This window comes from Physella acuta, unplaced genomic scaffold (genome assembly GCF_028476545.2).
Source record: "Physella acuta isolate Inbredline_101_S28 unplaced genomic scaffold, ASM2847654v3 ptg000168l, whole genome shotgun sequence".
In the NCBI taxonomy this organism is placed as follows: Eukaryota; Metazoa; Mollusca; class Gastropoda; family Physidae; genus Physella; species Physella acuta.
In genome coordinates, this window is record NW_026731687.1 from 996,875 (window position 1) to 1,016,596 (window position 19,722).

At 37.7% G+C, this 19,722-nt stretch overlaps 1 protein-coding gene across 8 annotated transcripts in view; it reads left to right on the plus strand.

The window, feature by feature from the left end:
- Nucleotides 1-19,722, plus strand: part of LOC131936102 (ras-specific guanine nucleotide-releasing factor 2) — a 95,776-nt gene that overhangs the window by 40,389 nt on the left and 35,665 nt on the right. For all 8 annotated transcript variants that reach the window (XM_059292969.1, XM_059292972.1, XM_059292973.1 and 5 more), the window contains 3 exons: nt 1,101-1,294; nt 1,649-1,759; nt 2,122-2,239. In XM_059292969.1, the coding sequence (XP_059148952.1) occupies nt 1,101-1,294; nt 1,649-1,759; nt 2,122-2,239 (423 nt within the window). The remainder of the gene's footprint in view (nt 1-1,100; nt 1,295-1,648; nt 1,760-2,121; nt 2,240-19,722) is intronic.

Consider the following 19,722-nt stretch of genomic DNA (forward strand, 5'->3'; position numbering starts at 1 on the left):
GGCAGTGGTCTTAGACTCAGTAAGCTGCTTATTCTATAGGGCCAGATTCTAGACCATATCAGTTCAAAGTGCTGTTATGTAGAAAGTGTGGTATTTACTGTGGGCACACCAAAGGACAGGTGTTGCTGAAACCAACTTAAATCTTTCAGGAAATGAGTTGGCTCACCCTGTTGTAACTTAAAAGATTACTCATTTGTCCTGCAGTGCCAGCTTGTGTTTGGCATCCACCTTAACATGGTTTGGACCAGAGTCTATTTTACCTTGGTTCAAAATTGCTAAGATTACCCTAAAGATAATTTTACCTGACAGTTTTTGAAATTTAATTGCAAAACAAACATTGATAAGTACCCTCATTGCACATTTTTAAAAGTAAAGTATAGAACCATAGGGCTACTGAAGTAGAGTTCACCTGTTTATGTGACCTGGTGGTTGAATAATTTAGAAACTCTTCAAAATAGTCACATCAATAAAGGCTGATTGAAATAAATCAACAACAAAATGAAGTTTGTGAAAAAGCTTAATGCATGGGAAATAACCCATGAATTTATTTTTGTTAACTTTAGAATGTTGTGATAAGCATTTGTTTTTAAAATTTGGCTTGGTTATTAGATACAATTTTTCCTGCTGAACTAAAATAATTCTGTGTTTTGCAAATTGTTTTTTTACCACCAACAACAGGTTGATAAACATGAATTTTCATGTTAAATTATATTTGTGTAAAAAAACTGAAGTCAAATAAAATAAAATTAGTTTAGTTATTAAGGTTTGCTGTAAGCTTGATGAATCCCTTTTTATTGACTAATACCTAATAGAATGATTATGTTCTTTATAATTGCTTGAAATTGTAAACTGGTTTGTAAAAAATATTCAGAATTTAAATAATAATTTATAAAAAAAAAACAGACAAGGCAAATTACTCAGAAAGTGGATTTTAAAGATTTGCTAGTTATTTTTATTACTCTCCTTTACACGATCTCATTCAAGGCAATTTACCTATTACATTCTATTCTATGTCAATTTAAAATTATTTCAGTAATATCTTACCATAAAGTGCCTAGTTTGTCAACAGTTTAACACAAAGTTGTTTATCTCTCCCTCAGGTGACCTTTTTGACATGTTGCTACCAATGTTGAGCATCTACCAAGAGTATGTTCGCAATCATCATTACAGCTTACAAGTGCTGGCAGAGTACAAACAGAAATTTGAGTTCAACAATTTATTAAAGAGATATGAGGAGAAACCAGCATGTGAAGGACGGACACTGGAAACTTTTCTGACCTATCCTATGCATCAGGTGTCACTTTATATAATTAACCACATTTCTGTGGAATTTATATGACTTTCTTTTTCTGGGAAAATAATTTACTTATTGGAGCTACTGTTTGAAACCATCCTCCAAGTGTATGGGGAAAAAATCAAACAGCAAATATTTTCCAGAAAGACACTTGACCAAAACATGATAGCTCCAGAAGGATTGAGAACTACATTGTCTACAACTAACAATTTAAACTTTCTTAATGAGCATGGGTTGTAAAAAGTTAATCATATATTCCTACCTAACTGTTAGAATGTAATCTTTTGCTTAAGTTTGTTTAGTTTTAAGTTAAATGTATTAATGTCTCTTGGTTTTTTTTAAAATTTGTTTCAGATTCCTCGGTACATAATTACATTGCATGAGCTTTTAGCCCACACTCCCCATGATCATGTTGAAAGAGAAAGTCTGGAGTTTGCCAAAAGTAAACTTGAAGAACTGTCAAGGGTAAGTTCAACATTTGCTCAGATGACAACAATTGTTTGAGTTTGCACTATTATATTTATACTCTGGGGATTCCATAGTTGTCAAATCATTACTACAGTTCTCACCACCTATTTAAACTGTACCTCATAGTTATCCATGTAGTGAAATATATTTATTTTATTTATTATCTAAATGTCATTATTATGTTCTTGGTTAAATGACTAATTTATCAGTGTAATTCTTTGTGAAAGTACTAGATAGGCTAAATGAGGAAAATAATACTAATAATTTGCAGACTTTGACGTTTAAGGAAATAAAGTCATTAACCTTGATCTATCTATATCTTTATAGATGTATTTTACATTGTAAACTTTTGTGTGTAGGTCATGCATGACGAAGTCAGTGAAACAGAGAACATTAGAAAAAATCTGGCTATTGAACGCATGATTGTTGAAGGCTGTGATATTCTTCTAGATGTCAATCAAACATTTGTACGACAAGGTAAGCATAATTTTACATTTCCTTTTTTATTTTAGGGATAGCGCACAAATTATAAAACTTAATATTTGCATAGATCCTACTCTCATATTTTCCCAACACAACCCATAATAAAATTAAATATTAAATGAATTTTGATGTTATCATCTTCATTAAACAACTGCCACTGACACTTGTGTCAACCAAATGCTTGTAATTGCAGTAAATAAGATCCCAAGGCTGTCACACAGATTGTAATAAAGAACAAATTAAAATATAAAAATAAACACTCTGAAATAATGTTCAATCAGTTAGGGAAAGATTTATCCAAGAACATTATCCTAGATCATTTATCTAGAACTTTGGCTAAAAAAAAATTGAAGAAAATCTAAAGGCAGTTTTTACATAAGATTTCCCTTTATCACTTCAATCCATATTGCACAATTTAACAAAATGATAAATCTTGCAGCTATCAGATTTGTGTACAATAACTTTATTTTATTCCTATCAAAATTTGCCCTTGTTTATCCTGATTCTCAAAGACTGACTATAGATGTAGTAATATATTTCACTAAGGCCTATTTAAGTAGGCTAACAGTGTAATCTGACCTTGCATTAAGATATGTGTTTCTAGCCTACATGACTGTCAAGGGGGATCACAACAAAAAGTATTACACAGAATGTGCTTGTAAATATTATTTGTGATTAGTAAAACAATAACATTAATTAATTTAATTTAATAGACCCCCATAGATAAGAATAAAAATATTATTAAAATTTTACCTGGGTAACTAGTTTTAAAATCCCAGAAAGGTTGTTTATTTATTTTTCAAAGGGGTGTTACAAGGATATATTGTCTATTAAAATTCATAAAGTTTTTGCAGTAATAATAAAATAATTTCTGAGCAGACTTTTTAATAAAATTAGAAAAAATGTGATGTAACAATAATATTGAAGAACTTCTTCTTACAAATGTACAAAAATCTGAGAAAAGCTTTTTTAAGGCTAGAAAGACTAGAACTTCTTTTTGGTACGTTTACACTAGACTTCTAAAGGACAAACATAGTGCCACTACTGACGTGTGGTTATGTAGAGAAGACAAAAAGAGCACCCACTACTAACATGTGTGGTTATGTGGAGAAGACAAAAAGAGCTCCACTAAAGACGTGTGGTTATGTGGAGAAGACAAAAAGAGCGCCACTATGTACGTGTGGTTATGTGGAGAAGACAAAAAGAGTGCTACTAAAGACGTGTGGTTATGTGGAGAAGATAAAAAGAGTGCTACTACTGACATGTGTGGTTATGTGGAGAAGACAAAAAGAGTGCTACTAAAGACGTGTGGTTATGTGGAGAAGACAAAAAGAGTGCTACTACTGACATGTGTGGTTATGTGGTGAAGACAAAAAGAGTGTCACTACTGACATGTGTGGTTATGTGGAGAAGACAAAAAGAGTGCTACTAAAGACGTGTGGTTATGTGGAGAAGACAAAAAGAGTGCCACTACTGACATGTGTGGTTATGTGGAGAAGACAAAAATAGTGCCACTACTGACATGTGGTTATGTGGAGAAGACAAAAATAGCGCCACTATTGATGTGTGGTTATGTGGAGAAGACAAAAAGAGCGCCACTATGTACGTGTGGTTATGTGGAGAAGACAAAAAGAGTGCTACTAAAGACGTGTGGTTATGTGGAGAAGATAAAAAGAGTGCTACTACTGACATGTGTGGTTATGTGGAGAAGACAAAAAGAGTGCTACTAAAGACGTGTGGTTATGTGGAGAAGACAAAAAGAGTGCTACTACTGACATGTGTGGTTATGTGGTGAAGACAAAAAGAGTGTCACTACTGACATGTGTGGTTATGTGGAGAAGACAAAAAGAGTGCTACTAAAGACGTGTGGTTATGTGGAGAAGACAAAAAGAGTGCTACTACTGACATGTGTGGTTATGTGAAGAAGACAAAAATAGTGCCACTACTGACATGTGTGGTTATGTGGAGAAGACAAAAAGAGTGCCACTACTGACATGTGTGGTTATGTGGAGAAGACAAAAAGAGTGCTACTAAAGACGTGTGGTTATGTGGAGAAGACAAAAAGAGCTCCACTAAAGACGTGTGGTTATGTGGAGAAGACAAAAAGAGCGCCACTATGTACGTGTGGTTATGTGGAGAAGACAAAAAGAGTGCTACTAAAGACGTGTGGTTATGTGGAGAAGATAAAAAGAGTGCTACTACTGACATGTGTGGTTATGTGGAGAAGACAAAAAGAGTGCTACTAAAGACGTGTGGTTATGTGGAGAAGACAAAAAGAGTGCTACTACTGACATGTGTGGTTATGTGGTGAAGACAAAAAGAGTGTCACTACTGACATGTGTGGTTATGTGGAGAAGACAAAAAGAGTGCTACTAAAGACGTGTGGTTATGTGGAGAAGACAAAAAGAGTGCCACTACTGACATGTGTGGTTATGTGGAGAAGACAAAAATAGTGCCACTACTGACATGTGGTTATGTGGAGAAGACAAAAATAGCGCCACTATTGATGTGTGGTTATGTGGAGAAGACAAAAAGAGCGCCACTATGTACGTGTGGTTATGTGGAGAAGACAAAAAGAGTGCTACTAAAGACGTGTGGTTATGTGGAGAAGATAAAAAGAGTGCTACTACTGACATGTGTGGTTATGTGGAGAAGACAAAAAGAGTGCTACTAAAGACGTGTGGTTATGTGGAGAAGACAAAAAGAGTGCTACTACTGACATGTGTGGTTATGTGGTGAAGACAAAAAGAGTGTCACTACTGACATGTGTGGTTATGTGGAGAAGACAAAAAGAGTGCTACTAAAGACGTGTGGTTATGTGGAGAAGACAAAAAGAGTGCTACTACTGACATGTGTGGTTATGTGGAGAAGACAAAAATAGTGCCACTACTGACATGTGTGGTTATGTGGAGAAGACAAAAAGAGTGCCACTACTGACATGTGTGGTTATGTGAAGAAGACAAAAAGAGTGCCACTACTGACATGTGTGGTTATGTGGAGAAGACAAAAAGAGTGCTACTAAAGACGTGTGGTTATGTGGAGAAGACAAAAATAGCGCCACTACTGACATGTGTGGTTATGTGGAGAAGACAAAAAGAGTGCCACTACTGACATGTGTGGTTATGTGGAGAAGACAAAAAGAGTGCTACTAAAGACGTGTGGTTATGTGGAGAAGACAAAAAGAGTGCCACTACTGAAATATGTGGTTATGTGGAGAAGACAAAAAGAGTGCTACTGACGTGTGGTTATGTGGAGAAGACAAAAAGAGTGCTACTAAAGACGTGTGGTTATGTGGAGAAGACAAAAAGAGTGCCACTACTGAAATATGTGGTTATGTGGAGAAGACAAAAAGAGTGCTACTAAAGACGTGTGGTTATGTGGAGAAGACAAAAAGAGTGCTACTAAAGACGTGTGGTTATGTGGAGAAGACAAAAAGAGTGCCACTACTGAAATATGTGGTTATGTGGAGAAGACAAAAAGAGTGCTACTAAAGACGTGTGGTTATGTGGAGAAGACAAAAAGAGTGCCACTACTGAAATATTTGGTTATGTGGAGAAGACAAAAAGAGTGCTACTGACGTGTGGTTATGTGGAGAAGACAAAAAGAGTGCTACTAAAGACGTGTGGTTATGTGGAGAAGACAAAAAGAGTGCCACTACTGAAATATGTGGTTATGTGGAGAAGACAAAAAGAGTGCTACTAAAGACGTGTGGTTATGTGGAGAAGACAAAAATAGCACCACTACTGACATGTGTGGTTATGTGGAGAAGACAAAAAGAGTGCTACTAAAGACGTGTGGTTATGTGGAGAAGACAAAAAGAGTACCACTGCTGACATGTGTGGTTATGTGGAGAAGACAAAAAGAGTGTCACTACTGACATGTGTGGTTATGTGGAGAAGACAAAAAGAGTGCTACTAAAGACGTGTGGTTATGTGGAGAAGACAAAAAGAGTGCCACTACTGACATGTGTGGTTATGTGGAGAAGACAAAAAGAGTGCTACTAAAGACGTGTGGTTATGTGGAGAAGACAAAAAGAGTGCCACTAAAGACGTGTGGTTATGTGGAGAAGACAAAAAAAGTGCCACTACTGACATGTGTGGTTATGTGGAGAAGACAAAAAGAGTGCTACTAAAGACGTGTGGTTATGTGGAGAAGACAAAAAGAGTGCCACTACTGAAATATGTGGTTATGTGGAGAAGACAAAAAGAGTGCTACTAAAGACGTGTGGTTATGTGGAGAAGACAAAAAGAGTGCCACTACTGAAATATTTGGTTATGTGGAGAAGACAAAAAGAGTGCTACTGACGTGTGGTTATGTGGAGAAGACAAAAAGAGTGCTACTAAAGACGTGTGGTTATGTGGAGAAGACAAAAAGAGTGCCACTACTGAAATATGTGGTTATGTGGAGAAGACAAAAAGAGTGCTACTAAAGACGTGTGGTTATGTGGAGAAGACAAAAATAGCACCACTACTGACATGTGTGGTTATGTGGAGAAGACAAAAAGAGTGCTACTAAAGACGTGTGGTTATGTGGAGAAGACAAAAAGAGTACCACTGCTGACATGTGTGGTTATGTGGAGAAGACAAAAAGAGTGTCACTACTGACATGTGTGGTTATGTGGAGAAGACAAAAAGAGTGCTACTAAAGACGTGTGGTTATGTGGAGAAGACAAAAAGAGTGCCACTACTGACATGTGTGGTTATGTGGAGAAGACAAAAAGAGTGCTACTAAAGACGTGTGGTTATGTGGAGAAGACAGAAAGAGTGCTACTAAAGACGTGTGGTTATGTGGAGAAGACAAAAAGAGTGCCACTAAAGACGTGTGGTTATGTGGAGAAGACAAAAAGAGTGCCACTAAAGACGTGTGGTTATGTGGAGAAGACAAAAAGAGTGCCACTACTGACATGTGTGGTTATGTGGAGAAGACAAAAAGAGTGCCACTAAAGACGTGTGGTTATGTGGTGAAGACAAAAAGAGTGCCACTACTGACATGTGTGGTTATGTGGAGAAGACAAAAAGAGTGCCACTAAAGACGTGTGGTTATGTGGAGAAGACAAAAAGAGTGCTACTAAAGACGTGTGGTTATGTGGAGAAGACAAAAAGAGTGCCACTACTGAAATGTGTGGTTATGTGGAGAAGACAAAAAGAGTGCCACTGCTGACATGTGTGGTTATGTGGAGAAGACAAAAATAGCACCACTACTGAAATATGTGGTTATATGGAGAAGACAAAAAGAGTGCCACTGCTGACATGTGTGGTTATGTGGAGAAGACAAAAATAGCACCACTACTGAAATATGTGGTTATGTGGAGAAGACAAAAATAGCGCCACTACTGAAATATGTGGTTATGTGGAGAAGACAAAAATAGAGCCACTACTGACATGTGTGGTTATGTGGAGAAGACAAAAAGAGTGTCACTACTGACATGTGTGGTTATGTGGAGAAGACAAAAAGAGTGCTACTAAAGACGTGTGGTTATGTGGAGAAGACAAAAAGAGTGCTACTAAAGACGTGTGGTTATGTGGAGAAGACAAAAAGAGTGCTACTAAAGACGTGTGGTTATGTGGAGAAGACAAAAAGAGTGCTACTACTGACATGTGGTTATGTGGAGAAGACAAAAATAGCACCACTACTGACATGTGTGGTTATGTGGAGAAGACAAAAAGAGTGCCACTACTGACATGTGTGGTTATGTGGAGAAGACAAAAAGAGTGCTACTAAAGACTTGTGGTTATGTGGAGAAGACAAAAAGAGTGCTACTAAAGACGTGTGGTTATGTGGAGAAGACAAAAAGAGTGCTACTACTGACATGTGGTTATGTGGAGAAGACAAAAAGAGTGCTACTAAAGACGTGTGGTTATGTGGAGAAGACAAAAATAGTGCCACTACTGACATGTGGTTATGTGGAGAAGACAAAAAGAGTGCCACTGCTGATATGTGTGGTTATGTGGAGAAGACAAAAAGAGTGCCACTAAAGACGTGTGGTTATGTGGAGAAGACAAAAAGAGTGCCACTACTGACATGTGTGGTTATGTGGAGAAGACAAAAATAGTGCCACTACTGACATGTGTGGTTATGTGGTGAAGACAAAAAGAGTGCCACTACTGACATGTGTGGTTATGTGGAGAAGACAAAAAGAGTGCCACTAAAGACGTGTGGGTATGTGGAGAAGACAAAAAGAGTGCTACTAAAGACGTGTGGTTATGTGGAGAAGACAAAAATAGAGCCACTACTGACATGTGTGGTTATGTGGAGAAGACAAAAAGAGTGCCACTAAAGACGTGTGGTTATGTGGAGAAGACAAAAAGAGTGCCACTAAAGACGTGTGGTTATGTGGAGAAGACAAAAAGAGTGCTACTAAAGACGTGTGGTTATGTGGAGAAGACAAAAAGAGTGCCACTGCTGACATATGTGGTTATGTGGAGAAGACAAAAATAGCACCACTACTGAAATATGTGGTTATATGGAGAAGACAAAAAGAGTGCCACTGCTGACATGTGTGGTTATGTGGAGAAGACAAAAATAGCACCACTACTGAAATATGTGGTTATGTGGAGAAGACAAAAATAGCGCCACTACTGAAATATGTGGTTATGTGGAGAAGACAAAAATAGAGCCATTACTGACATGTGTGGTTATGTGGAGAAGACAAAAAGAGTGTCACTACTGACATGTGTGGTTATGTGGAGAAGACAAAAAGAGTGCTACTAAAGACGTGTGGTTATGTGGAGAAGACAAAAAGAGTGCTACTAAAGACGTGTGGTTATGTGGAGAAGACAAAAAGAGTGCCACTACTGACATGTGTGGTTATGAGGAGAAGACAAAAAGAGTGCCACTAAAGACGTGTGGTTATGTAGAGAAGACAAAAAGAGTGCCACTACTGAAATATGTGGTTATGTGGAGAAGACAAAAAGAGTGCTACTAAAGACGTGTGGTTATGTGGAGAAGACAAAAAGAGTGCCACTACTGACATGTGTGGTTATGTGGAGAAGACAAAAAGAGTGCTACTAAAGACGTGTGGTTATGTGGAGAAGACAAAAAGAGTGCTACTGACGTGTGGTTATGTGGAGAAGACAAAAATAGAGCCACTACTGACGTGTGGTTATGTGGAGAAGACAAAAATAGTGCCACTACTGATGTGTGGTTATGTGGAGAAGACAAAAAGAGCGCCACTATGTACGTGTGGTTATGTGGAGAAGACAAAAAGAGTGCCACTACTGACATGTGTGGTTATGTGGAGAAGACAAAAAGAGTGCTACTAAAGACGTGTGGTTATGTGGAGAAGACAAAAAGAGTGCTACTAAAGACGTGTGGTTATGTGGAGAAGACAAAAAGAGTGCTACTAAAGACGTGTGGTTATGTGGAGAAGACAAAAAGAGTGCTACTAAAGACGTGTGGTTATGTGGAGAAGACAAAAAGATTGCTACTAAAGACGTGTGGTTATGTGGAGAAGACAAAAAGAGTGCTACTAAAGACGTGTGGTTATGTGGAGAAGACAAAAAGAGTGCTACTAAAGACGTGTGGTTATGTGGAGAAGACAAAAAGAGTGCCACTAAAGACGTGTGATTATGTGGAGAAGACAAAAAGAGTGCCACTACTGACATGTGTGGTTATGTGGAGAAGACAAAAAGAGTGCTACTAAAGACGTGTGGTTATGTGGAGAAGACAAAAAGAGTGCTACTAAAGACGTGTGGTTATGTGGAGAAGACAAAAAGAGTGCCACTACTGACATGTGTGGTTATGTGGAGAAGACAAAAAGAGTGCCACTGCTGACATGTGGTTATGTGGAGAAGACAAAAATAGTGCCACTACTGACATGTGGTTATGTGGAGAAGACAAAAAGAGTGCCACTGCTGACATGTGTGGTTATGTGGAGAAGACAAAAAGAGTGCCACTGACGTGTGGTTATGTGGAGAAGACAAAAAGAGTGCTACTAAAGACGTGTGGTTATGTGGAGAAGACAAAAAGAGTGCCACTACTGAAATATGTGGTTATGTGGAGAAGACAAAAAGAGTGCTACTAAAGACGTGTGGTTATGTGGAGAAGACAAAAAGATTGCTACTAAAGACGTGTGGTTATGTGGAGAAGACAAAAATAGAGCCACTACTGACATGTGTGGTTATGTGGAGAAGACAAAAAGAGTGCCACTAAAGACGTGTGGTTATGTGGAGAAGACAAAAAGAGTGCCACTACTGACATGTGTGGTTATGTGGAGAAGACAAAAATAGTGCCACTACTGACATGTGTGGTTATGTGGTGAAGACAAAAAGAGTGCCACTACTGACATGTGTGGTTATGTGGAGAAGACAAAAAGAGTGCCACTAAAGACGTGTGGGTATGTGGAGAAGACAAAAAGAGTGCTACTAAAGACGTGTGGTTATGTGGAGAAGACAAAAATAGAGCCACTACTGACATGTGTGGTTATGTGGAGAAGACAAAAAGAGTGCCACTAAAGACGTGTGGTTATGTGGAGAAGACAAAAAGAGTGCCACTAAAGACGTGTGGTTATGTGGAGAAGACAAAAAGAGTGCTACTAAAGACGTGTGGTTATGTGGAGAAGACAAAAAGAGTGCCACTGCTGACATATGTGGTTATGTGGAGAAGACAAAAATAGCACCACTACTGAAATATGTGGTTATATGGAGAAGACAAAAAGAGTGCCACTGCTGACATGTGTGGTTATGTGGAGAAGACAAAAATAGCACCACTACTGAAATATGTGGTTATGTGGAGAAGACAAAAATAGCGCCACTACTGAAATATGTGGTTATGTGGAGAAGACAAAAATAGAGCCATTACTGACATGTGTGGTTATGTGGAGAAGACAAAAAGAGTGTCACTACTGACATGTGTGGTTATGTGGAGAAGACAAAAAGAGTGCTACTAAAGACGTGTGGTTATGTGGAGAAGACAAAAAGAGTGCTACTAAAGACGTGTGGTTATGTGGAGAAGACAAAAAGAGTGCCACTACTGACATGTGTGGTTATGAGGAGAAGACAAAAAGAGTGCCACTAAAGACGTGTGGTTATGTAGAGAAGACAAAAAGAGTGCCACTACTGAAATATGTGGTTATGTGGAGAAGACAAAAAGAGTGCTACTAAAGACGTGTGGTTATGTGGAGAAGACAAAAAGAGTGCCACTACTGACATGTGTGGTTATGTGGAGAAGACAAAAAGAGTGCTACTAAAGACGTGTGGTTATGTGGAGAAGACAAAAAGAGTGCTACTGACGTGTGGTTATGTGGAGAAGACAAAAATAGAGCCACTACTGACGTGTGGTTATGTGGAGAAGACAAAAAGAGTACCACTGCTGACATGTGTGGTTATGTGGAGAAGACAAAAAGAGTGTCACTACTGACATGTGTGGTTATGTGGAGAAGACAAAAAGAGTGCTACTAAAGACGTGTGGTTATGTGGAGAAGACAAAAAGAGTGCTACTAAAGACGTGTGGTTATGTGGAGAAGACAAAAAGAGTGCTACTAAAGACGTGTGGTTATGTGGAGAAGACAAAAAGAGTGCTACTAAAGACGTGTGGTTATGTGGAGAAGACAAAAAGATTGCTACTAAAGACGTGTGGTTATGTGGAGAAGACAAAAAGAGTGCTACTAAAGACGTGTGGTTATGTGGAGAAGACAAAAAGAGTGCTACTAAAGACGTGTGGTTATGTGGAGAAGACAAAAAGAGTGCCACTAAAGACGTGTGATTATGTGGAGAAGACAAAAAGAGTGCCACTACTGACATGTGTGGTTATGTGGAGAAGACAAAAAGAGTGCTACTAAAGACGTGTGGTTATGTGGAGAAGACAAAAAGAGTGCTACTAAAGACGTGTGGTTATGTGGAGAAGACAAAAAGAGTGCCACTACTGACATGTGTGGTTATGTGGAGAAGACAAAAAGAGTGCCACTGCTGACATGTGGTTATGTGGAGAAGACAAAAATAGTGCCACTACTGACATGTGGTTATGTGGAGAAGACAAAAAGAGTGCCACTGCTGACATGTGTGGTTATGTGGAGAAGACAAAAAGAGTGCCACTGACGTGTGGTTATGTGGAGAAGACAAAAAGAGTGCTACTAAAGACGTGTGGTTATGTGGAGAAGACAAAAAGAGTGCCACTACTGAAATATGTGGTTATGTGGAGAAGACAAAAAGAGTGCTACTAAAGACGTGTGGTTATGTGGAGAAGACAAAAAGATTGCTACTAAAGACGTGTGGTTATGTGGAGAAGACAAAAATAGAGCCACTACTGACATGTGTGGTTATGTGGAGAAGACAAAAAGAGTGCTACTAAAGACGTGTGGTTATGTGGAGAAGACAAAAAGAGTGCTACTAAAGACGTGTGGTTATGTGGAGAAGACAAAAAGAGTGCTACTAAAGACGTGTGGTTATGTGGAGAAGACAAAAAGAGTGTCACTACTGACATGTGTGGTTATGTGGAGAAGACAAAAAGAGTGCCACTGCTGACATGTGTGGTTATGTGGAGAAGACATAAAGAGCGCCACTATTGCTGCGACTTTGCGCGTGTAGCTTCTATGCTTGTGACCTTGTCAGAATATTTCTGGAACGCGTGCGTGGGATTGACCTAGATTTTAGGACCTCACTGCACGTGTCTGTCGAGGATCGATATTGAATCTCAGACAACCAGTACTACAATATCTCGCCCCCTCCCCCCTGCGCTGGCTGTATACACTCGGTGATTGTCCCTCGTCGCTGCTGCTAACGCGAGCTGTGTGTAGTTACATTTGTTGTTTTATCAAAGTGCTGGGCTACTCATGTGTCTGACAATGCGGTGGGTAGCTAGTAGCTGCTTTATCAGATCTGTACCAAGTTGTATGCATGTATTTAATTTACACAATTATTCCAGGCTGTTAGCTTATCTTTTAAAAAAAAAAAACCTTGTTTAGATAATGCTTTAGTTAGTAAGGCCTGGTGGTTTCAGCATTATTTTTTTAAAGAGCTGTACCATCAATTCAACATCTCAACATAAACGTGAATATTTTGATACTCCACTTTCAGTTTTAGACGTTTTAGATAGCTTTTTTTTAAAAAAAAAAGTAAAGTCGATGTAAGCCCATGTGATTTCATAGAGAACTTTAAAAAATGACCGTATACAGAAATAGCTTATGATCCCTTAATTAGAATATCGCATCGCTCCTCTATTAATTAGATCTTCTTGTAGTTAGGCTTTTAATTTTTTGTTTGTAGGTGGGCCCTAGGTAAACAATAATGCTTTGACTCTTGAATATGTCCAATGGCGCATGAGTAGTATATTAGGTCCCTTTTGGAGCGAAGGCGCAGGCGCAGGCGCTGGGTGAGCAGGAGCAGGAGCAGGAGCAAAGGATATATAGGAAAATACTCGGATGCGGATGGACAACGAGATATAGTAAAATACTCACCCACCTGGGTGGAGTGGGTGATGCGGATGGACAACGGGATATAGTAAAATACTCCCTGGGGGAGCAGGAGGTACACCGACATATAGTAAAATACTCACCCACCTGGGTGAAGGTGGGTGAGGGTGGGGGAGCAGGATGGACAATGACATATAGTAAAATACTCACCCACCTGGGTGAGCAGGTGGGTGAGGGTGGGTGAGCAGGATGGACAATGAGATATAGTAAAATACTCACCCACCCTAGGGTGGGTGAGCAGGAGGGGGAGTAGGTCAGTAGGTCACCACCGGTGACCTTGTGACGTAATCAGTGACCTTGTGACGTAATCAGGGACAATATGACGTAATCATTGACCTAGTTACGTAATTTTAATGCGTTTTTTAATTAGTTTGAATTTAATTTTTAAATTTTAATTAGTTTTTAATTAGTTACGTAATTTAATTACTTTGATTGTATTTTTATTTTGTTTAATTTGTTTGTTTACTTGTTGTTTAATTTAATTACTTTGTTTATATTGTGTAATTTTTATTAACGAGTTACGTAATTTGATTATTTGTTTACTTTTTAAATTATTTTTATTTTGTTTATTTTTAATTTAATTTTATAATTAGTTTGAATTCAATTTAATTACTTTGTTTATATTGTGTAATTTTTTATTGACTAGTTACGTAATTGGATTTTAATTTTTTAAATTTTTAAATTTAAATTTTAAATTTTAATTGATTTTAATTACTTTGTATTTTGTTTGTTTATTTTGTTTGTTTACTTGTTATTTAATTTGATTACTTTGTTTATATTGTGTAATTTTTATTAACGAGTTACGTAATTTGATTATTTGTTTACTTTTTAATTATTTTTATTTTGTTTATTTTTAATTTAATTTTATAATTAGTTTGAATTCAATTTAATTACTTTGTTTATATTGTGTAATTTTTTATTGACTAGTTACGTAATTGGATTTTAATTTTTTAAATTTTTAAATTTAAATTTTAAATTTTAATTGATTTTAATTACTTTGTATTTTGTTTGTTTATTTTGTTTGTTTACTTGTTATTTAATTTGATTACTTTGTTTATATTGTGTAATTTTTATTAACGAGTTACGTAATTTGATTATTTGTTTACTTTTTAATTATTTTTATTTTGTTTATTTTTAATTTTATTTTATTTTATAATTAGTTAAATTATTATTAACTAGTTACGTAATTTGATTTTAATTACTTTGTTTAATTTATTTATTTGATATATTTCTTTTCTTTGTTGTTTAATTTGTTGGTTTGTTTATTTGGTTGTATGTATGTTTTAAATTCTCCCCTACAACGACCGTGTACAAAAAACAGGTTAAATTCTCCACCACAACGAACGTTACAAACATAGAACATTCATTTAATCACATCTGTTACGTATCGACCCGCCCGCGAAGTTTTCTCACCGCTGCCCGTTTTAATGGGAATGTATTGATCGCAGCCGCTGGCCCATCACACCTAATTAAATTTTGTTACGCATCGTCGATTTTATGTGTTGTTCACGGACGCGAACACCGTACGGTCCGGTGTTTAATGAGGTCCATTAAGCGCGTCTCCGCGTTAAGTGTGGGAACACCTGTTACCACGTTAATTGATTTTTTCCCCGCTCGGTTACTATAGTGAGAAGCCATCACGTAACAGCTGGTGCTGTAATTACGCCGACTAAGGACATTGGTTGTAACTATTCGCTTATAGCGAGGGTGACCGAAAACAAAATATATATATTTAAGGGTTGGAATTTTCTTTCAACCACCGATAAATCAGGTTTTGAGACGAAACGAAGTCTCCGTAGGTTCGTGTTTTTTAACGGGCGACAGGGCGACTTAGTGCGTTGGTACGTGAGGTATGCGGGGTAGACATGTTTTTTACAAGTCTGGAAAAGTAATTAAGTTTTTTATGACCGTTTCGATTTTCTTTTGATCTGACCACCACACACATACGCGCGCGCGCGCGAAATTCATACTAGGTCGATAAAGGCGGAGAGAACTTATAGGTATTCATTATCATGGTGACAACAAAAGCGATCCTTATTTTATTTACATGAAAGCGTGTTTTCCAAAAAAGTGTCGCCATACCGTTGTCATTTTCGCAGCGGGGTTTATTTTAAGTGCACCTCGTGCACGTTTGTTTACATTTTAAAAGACGTGTCCCGTGTCTTCCCCACATGTCTTCCCTAATAGAGAAACGAGAGGAAAGACAACTGTTCTAAAATTAGAACAGCCTTGTTTACAGCCACGAGTAGCGTCCCTTGTGAAAAAACTCGCGTCAGAATCCTTAACTAAACATTCAATTTCTTTAACAAGTTAAAAAATAATTTAGGAAGACAAGGGTTAACAACATTAGACGCCACCGTTTTTGTTTCCTGTGACGACAAGGCACAATACACTTTTGTATTTTATGTCTCAAGTAGAGGGGTGGGATATTTTTTCTTTGTAAGAGTCTTGTAAACAATAGGTAGAGGAAGCGATTACCAAACAACAAACGCGTAAAGACTAACAACGACAGTAACGTTAATTCACACACCACTATTTTTCCTGTAGACGACCTACCCATGATACGTTATACATGTGACATATGTGAGCATGCATTCACCTGCAAACATGGTTTGAAACGACATCACGATACGGCACACAGACGACGAAGACATACATGTAGAGAATGTTTGCAAGAATTTACAAGAAAATATAATTTAACGAACCACTATAAAATACCACACACCATCAAAACATTACCAGACGACACATCAGCGACCGACACGAATATCCCATAGGATGACTTCTCACAGACATCTCCTTACACCCAACACAGAAACTCACTTTCTTACTTTTATATTAAAAGACAAGTAGACACAATGTGACATCTCCCCTAGACTGTAGACCGATGGGGTTGTTTTTATTCAATAAAAATTTATTATATATGGTCTTTTGTGATTTTTTAATGTGTTATTGTTTTTGTTACTTGTCCCTGAAAGTTATGTAACTCGGTATCCTGTATAAGAGGTATGACTGGAATCAAAATCACGGGAGAGAACGTGACGTACATCGCGATATTTGAAAACAGGGCGATGTTTAACCTCAACCAAAAAAGACAATGAACCTAGAAGGAAGACGAATATATATCTTAGTCTTGCAGCAGATTACCTTCCCATGTTCGCTTTAGTATTACAGTTTTCATCAAACTTCTTTTTGACTTGAACTTCGTTAATTTTTAAGAAAGTTTACTTATACATAATACATTACGTCTAATGACAATTTTTTTATTTTTACCACTCAATGTATTTTCTTTTTCTATATCTTACATTGTCATCTTAATTTTTGATCACCTTAGGTGGTGGTAAGGTGGTAAGGTGGTGGTAAGGTGGTGGTAAGGTGGTGGTAAATTTGCTTAAGATTATAAACTTCAAGTTTTAAAAAACAACAACGTTATAGTACGTCGTGTCAAATGACACACCGTTTAAAATGTCTACATTTAAAGTTCACCAAAATAATGACGTAAAATCTAAATATGATATGACGTTAGCATACATATCATTCAACCTAATCACTCTAAAGTACAAATCAATAATTTTTATTGATTAAGGGGCTGGGTGAGTTATTTTTATCACTATTCGCCCTTCCCCTTCCCTTTGTCCGCAACCCCGTTCCCCTTCTCCCATCCAACCTTGCGTCATCACACTAACCTCAATACCAACCGTTAGATAAACAGACCGTACTACTACTACTACCTGCACTATACCTATTCCATTTAAGAGACAAAGGCTGTATGACAATCCTACAGACAAATATTTATCCAACTAATATTACAACCCCCTAGAAACCACTCCAACAGACTGGGATACATAACTTGTAGACACCACTCCTCGTTGAATATCTCTTGCACCCTACCTACATCGACAACTTTGTCCGCCGCCCTCGCCCCCGTCCCTAGTATGAACTCGGTTACCAACAATTTCAAAACATGCATGTTCCGAGTTCAAAACCAACCTTCACCGACACTACTATGAACTCGGCCCCTAACACTTCCAAAACATGCCTGTACTAACTTTGAAACCATCATCGGTGAAAACTTCACCGACCTTAGTATGGACTCTACACCTACCGATTCCAAAACATGCATGTTCCGAGTTCAAAACCAACCTTCACCGACACTAGTATGAACTCGGCTACCAACAATTCCCAAACATGCATGTAACAACTTTCCAACCTGCCTCAGTGCTAACAAAATTCCCCGACCCTAGTATGAACTCGACTGCCATCAATTCCTAAACATCCATGTACCAACTTTGTAAGCTACCTCGGTGAAAACTTCACCGACCTTAGTTTAACTCTACCTAACAATTCCAATGATGCATATACGAACTTTGTAACCTGCCTCGGTGAAAACACCCCCGTCCCTAGTCTGAACTCGGTTACCAACAATTTCAAAACATGCATGCTCCGAGTTCAAAACCAACCTTCACCGACACTAGTATGAACTCGGCTACCAACAATTCCTAAACATGCCTGTACCAACTTTGCAACCTGCCTCGGTGTTAACAAAAACTCCCCTGACCCTAGTATGAACTCGGTTACCAACAATTTCAAAACATACATGTTCCGAGATCAAAACCAACCTTCACCGACACTAGTATGAACTCGGCTACCATCAATTCCTAAACATGCATGTGCCAACTTTGCAACCTGCCTCAGTGTTAGCAAAACTCTCCGACCCTAGTATGGACTCTACACCTACCGATTCCAAAACATGCATGTTCCGAGTTCAAAACCAACCTCGGTGAAAACTTCACCGACCTTAGTTTAACTCTCCCTAACAATTCCAAAACATGCATGGTCTAGATTCGAACCCTGCCTCGGTGAAAACGTCACCGACTCGTGTATAAAATCTGTCCCAACCAACTCCAAACCTTCCCTGGGCACCCGAATAAAAATAACTCACCCAGCCCCTTAATCAATAAAAATTATTGATTTGTACTTTAGAGTGATTAGGTTGAATGATATGTATGCTAACGTCATATCATATTTAGATTTTACGTCATTATTTTGGTGAACTTTAAATGTAGACATTTTAAACGGTGTGTCATTTGACACGACGTACTATAACGTTGTTGTTTTTTAAAACTTGAAGTTTATAATCTTAAGCAAATTTACCACCACCTTACCACCACCTTACCACCTTACCACCACCTAAGGTGATCAAAAATTAAGATGACAATGTAAGATATAGAAAAAGAAAATACATTGAGTGGTAAAAATAAAAAAATTGTCATTAGACGTAATGTATTATGTATAAGTAAACTTTCTTAAAAATTAACGAAGTTCAAGTCAAAAAGAAGTTTGATGAAAACTGTAATACTAAAGCGAACATGGGAAGGTAATCTGCTGCAAGACTAAGATATATATTCGTCTTCCTTCTAGGTTCATTGTCTTTTTTGGTTGAGGTTAAACATCGCCCTGTTTTCAAATATCGCGATGTACGTCACGTTCTCTCCCGTGATTTTGATTCCAGTCATACCTCTTATACAGGATACCGAGTTACATAACTTTCAGGGACAAGTAACAAAAACAATAACACATTAAAAAATCACAAAAGACCATATATAATAAATTTTTATTGAATAAAAACAACCCCATCGGTCTACAGTCTAGGGGAGATGTCACATTGTGTCTACTTGTCTTTTAATATAAAAGTAAGAAAGTGAGTTTCTGTGTTGGGTGTAAGGAGATGTCTGTGAGAAGTCATCCTATGGGATATTCGTGTCGGTCGCTGATGTGTCGTCTGGTAATGTTTTGATGGTGTGTGGTATTTTATAGTGGTTCGTTAAATTATATTTTCTTGTAAATTCTTGCAAACATTCTCTACATGTATGTCTTCGTCGTCTGTGTGCCGTATCGTGATGTCGTTTCAAACCATGTTTGCAGGTGAATGCATGCTCACATATGTCACATGTATAACGTATCATGGGTAGGTCGTCTACAGGAAAAATAGTGGTGTGTGAATTAACGTTACTGTCGTTGTTAGTCTTTACGCGTTTGTTGTTTGGTAATCGCTTCCTCTACCTATTGT